This window comes from Tupaia chinensis, unplaced genomic scaffold, assembly GCF_000334495.1.
Source record: "Tupaia chinensis unplaced genomic scaffold, TupChi_1.0 Scaffold149383_1, whole genome shotgun sequence".
In the NCBI taxonomy this organism is placed as follows: Eukaryota; Metazoa; Chordata; class Mammalia; order Scandentia; family Tupaiidae; genus Tupaia; species Tupaia belangeri.
The window spans coordinates 2,741,329-2,746,011 of NW_006209227.1; the positions used below are offsets into that span (position 1 = coordinate 2,741,329).

At 47.4% G+C, this 4,683-nt stretch overlaps 1 protein-coding gene across 3 annotated transcripts in view; it reads left to right on the top strand.

Annotated features, from left to right (window-relative positions):
* Window positions 1-4,451: 4,451 nt before the first annotated feature.
* ATG16L1 (autophagy related 16 like 1) overlaps window positions 4,452-4,683 on the top strand; it is a gene marked incomplete in the record, with an annotated part of 43,275 nt that continues 43,043 nt past the window's right edge. For all 3 annotated transcript variants that reach the window (XM_014585248.2, XM_006171149.3, XM_006171150.3), the window contains 1 exon segment: window positions 4,452-4,683. In XM_014585248.2, the coding sequence (XP_014440734.1) occupies window positions 4,623-4,683 (61 nt within the window).

The window sequence follows — 4,683 nt, forward strand, 5'->3', positions numbered from 1 at the left end:
CCATTATCTGCCACCAGACTATGGACAACCGGATTTCCTCCTTCTTCCAATTCCTTGTCTCTAGCCACCCTGGAAGACTAAGCTGCTCCTTTATCACACTGACTATTAGCATGGGCACCTGGGGGTCCTGCAATGTCCTCTCCCAGAAGTTAGACCTGAGGCCTGCCCACGACAGGCTCAACCCGGCCTCCAGATGCCTTCCCTCTCAGTAAACACAGAAATGAAATGTGCATCATTCAAATGACTCTTTTTCATGTACTAGTCAAGCCAAACTGCAGTGTCGGCTGGAACGAGACAGATAATACAGAGCAGAGGTTAAGGCGCGGAAGCTAGAATCACACTGCTTGTATTCGAACCTTGCCACTTACTAGCCAACTGTCCACGGGCAAGTACTTAACCCCCTCTGCGCCTCAGCTTCCTCATCTGTAAATGAGGGTAAAGATGCTAAGGCCAGGGGCTGGCAGGCAGCCTGGTGGTTAAGGGTGCTGGACTCCCACATGGCCAACCAGGGTTCAAGTCCTGGACCTAGTGGCTTGCTTTCTCACTTTCCCTCTCTCTTCCTCTTGCTCTGTCCCTCTGTGGTCAAATTAAAATAAATAAATAAATAAATAAATAAATAAAGTTAATTTTTTTTTTCAAAAAAAGATGCTAACAATAACCTATTGAGTGGGCTTGTTGGGAAGAGTGAGTTATAACATGCAACATACACAGAAGACCACATGGCCCACAGTGCTGTGAAAGTATTCCTGCTTGAGTTTCTCCCACTGAGCTAGCACCCTGCTGAGTAAATGGTTTTCATCAATAAATACATGCTCTTTTCCCTAACTTCCCGCATGCGTAACACATGTATTGTATAATATCTACCAATGAGAAAATGCATGTAAGATACACACATAAGAAAACAAAACATGGAGCCAGTAGGTGGTGTGGTGGTTAAGGGCGCTGGACTCGCACATGGCCGACCGCAGATTGAGTCGAAGACCTGGTAGCTTGCTTTCTCACTTTCCTTCTCTCTCTCTCACTCTGTCCCTCTCTGGTCAAATTAAAATGAATAAATAAATACGTAAAGTTAAATAATTCCTTAAAAACAAAACAAAACACGCCAACAATGTAACACAATAAATTTACACACAGTAAATCCTAAGGCCCTGCAGGGGAATGGACCACAGAGAGCAGAAAGAAGAGGGTTCTGTGTCACTGCAGTTGTGTGCGAGTTAGGAGAGGGGCGGCCTCGTAGAGCTTCGTGTCCTTGGTTTAAAGATGACTGATTCATTTAGCAGCTGGTGGTGTGGTGGTTAGGGCAGCTGGATCCCACAAAGCTGTTCACTTTGAGTCCTTGGCCCAGCCGCTTAAAAAGCATGCCAGGTGCATGCCCCAAATCCTGAGAGGGTAAGGGTGGAAAGGGGACTGCAGCGTGACATCCCCCTTGGAGGAGGTGACCTCTCGCCTTCCCTCTTTGTCTCTCTCTGGGAAGCCATTTGCCCTATAGCAAAAAAACTAAACACACACACACAAATATAATTACTGTCTCAGAAGCGAGGACACAAAAATATTACAAAAATTAGGTTTATATCTGCACTACTTTTATTATGAATGATTTCTGAACAATATTCGTTGTTAAATTAAACTATCTGGCCTAATGCGGCCGCTGGACTCCCGCACTTGAATTCCTGTGGATAAGCCGAAATTATACACATTATGCTGTTTTCCTGAACTAGTTGCTAGTTACAGCTGGTCACGCTGCCACACTTCGGTCAGTCACAGAAAGCCTGCCTTTGGGGCTGTCTGTGCAGCCTACTGTCCACCTGTAACCAACCCAGCCGTTTCCCTCCCTCGTTCCTTCTGTTTTCTTTTGTTCATCTCTTTCCCAATTCCAGCAAAAAAATTTCCCTATTCCAGTACTTAAATACCAAGTCAACCATGAGGCTGGAGTGGTCCAAGGGTCTGAGGACAACTGTCCAATTTTAATCAGGTTAAGATTTGCTCAGTTAACACTCTAAAACTCTATTAAATTGGCTGCTGTATTCTTATTTTAACAATGTACATACTGTACATAATGAACATGTTGGACATACTGTTTCCACCTCTCAGCTACTAGCGTGCTGTGACAAACGTTCTTGTATGTAGACATGTGTACAAGTGTACCTCAGTATAAAGTCGGGCCAGTGGAACTGCTGGTTGGGCAAAGTTTGCAAACATTTTAATCATAATGTCCTCTGGACTGTCAAGACTTGAAGCTATGGACCCTTGAGGCTGATACCACTGCTAGTGGAGAGGCCCTCTTGTTGACTTTCAGAGCTCGCTTCTGCATTTTTATCAGTGCTGATACACTGGTCACATCTTTCTTCAGCTCCTGTTTGAATTCCACTTCTCCACTGGAGGAGTCCGACCCGGTAGGGCCCCAGGATGTGTGTTGAGCTTTTGACCTTTACCTCTTAGGTCGGGACAGCACGTCAGCAAGGTCGCTGCTGTGTACCCACCGACCTAGGAATAAGACTTAGGTCGAATTAACATGTCAGCAAGGCTGCTTGCTATTTGCTCCAGAAAACTGTGGTAGCCTTGCTGGGAAGTGACCCCCCTCTGGCTCCCTGATATACTACTATAAAAGAATTACATAGCTCTCTTATACATCCTGAGTATATGATAAAATTTTCCAGGAAGTCACCGCCAACCACTCCCCTTTGCTCTGACCACCTACTGTTAATTACAATGCTTTACTCCGGACAGTCACAATAGAGAGTATGATGAAGTCACATCTAGGCAGAAATCTTCCTGACCTTTGGAGGGCCCTTCAAGATACATTTAACATGAGCTTAAGAATAATCTTTTAAGCCAAAACGGGACCAGGACACTCCCGCCCCACTATGGCTAATGTTCTAACAAAATACATAGCAGTGGTGCCACAGGCACAATAGAACGTTTTAAGTATGCCAAAAACTCACCTTAAAGTTCTTCATTAACTTGCTAGTCACTTTACCGCCAGTTGAAAAAGCTGTCCCCGCCCTTACCTAGTAAACAGTAAGTTTTACCCCTTTAAGATATATTAGGGTTCCTTGAATTAAGTTTTAGATCCCTATACAATTATATAAGTTCCATTCTTTATTAAGATCCATAAGAACTAATATCTACACTTGAGATTTTCTTTTCTCAGCACCATTCCCAGTAATCACAAGATGGCTGCCGCGCCGAATCGGCTAATAATCATCTCTGCTTGCTGGAGCCACTTTCCCAAAACTGCATTCCATAAAGACCCACCTACATCTAACAAGCAATTGCGGAACTGCACTAGACCCACCCTTAATCCAACCCTAAATAAAATCTATGTTCTCTATTGTTAAAACTTAATGAGCTGATAATTGAAACACGTAGCCCCTCTCCCATTTACTTGCATGTATCACATTTTCAATAAAAACGCACCATGATTCCTAGCAGTGGTCACTCCTCAGAGAGCGATCTCTGGGGGTGTCCGGCTAAGGACGTGCATGAAAAGGCACCGAGGCCTTAGTCTTCTTCTTTTCCAGCGTTGCCTCTGATGAGTCAACCCACCCCCAACTCAACCCCCCCCCCAACGAGGCTGGACCCAGGCACTCCACTGCAAAAAAAAAAAAAAATTAAAAAATTAAAAAATTAAAAAAAATAGAAGGGACCAGCATTTGGCACAGCAGTAACATCGTTGGACTCCCACATGGCTGACCACAGTTCAAATCTGAAACTGTAACTTCAAAATCATGCCCAGAGCGTGTGCATGTGTGCCCAAGATCCAGAGAAGAGAGAGAAGGGGTTGTCCACAGCCATCATCCTGGGGAATGAGTTCTCACTTTCCCTCTCATGGTCTGTCTCTCTCCCCTGTGAGTCATGCATCTTAAGACAAAAATCTCTTAAAAACAAAACAAATAAAACAAAAAAATCTTTTCCAAGGTCCGTGGGATGCTCTTGCTAAAGCAGCCAGAATTTAGGAAGTCTCTGGAAGGACACTGGAGTCCGGCTAAAGCTCGATTTACCAAGCGCTCAGTGCTAGGTGCATCACACAACTATCCTTTTCATCCTCAGGACAACCCTGTAATTATCACTGCCCCTAATTTACAGAGTAGAAAACCGAGGTTTAGGGACGCTGTCTCACACACAGAGATTCAGGAGTGGATCTCGCTTCTGTTTCTAAACTGGGGCGATGAAAAATACGAGGCCAAGCAAGAAAACACGAAAAGGGGGCAAGCAGTCAAGGAGACCGAGAGCCCAGGCACACGCAGCCGCGCCACAGCCTCCTCCCCGCCCCGGGCTGCGCCTCTCGCGTGACAACGACGCCCCCTAGCGCCCAACTGCGGGCCCCGAGGCTCCCGACTCCGGGCGGACGTCACTAGCCCGCGCCCAGCGTCGGCACGGGCCGCTTGCGTGCGTGTAGCGTAAGACGTCGGGCGAGGGGGCGGGTCTTCCGGTTCTCGCGAAAACCATTTCCGGCGGGGTCCGGAAGGCCACCCCAGATGGCCTCGAGGGCGGCCTGTGAGTGGAGGTGAGGTCTGGAGCTGCTGGCCTTGCTGCGCCAGCCGGGCGTCCCCATGCCGCCGGCCGCTTTCGCCTTACCCCGTTCGAGTCGGTGGCGCTAAGGCGCCGGGGCAGCGCGCGACATGTCGTCGGGCCTCCGCGCCGCCGACTTCCCCCGCTGGAAGCGCCACATCGCGGAGGAGC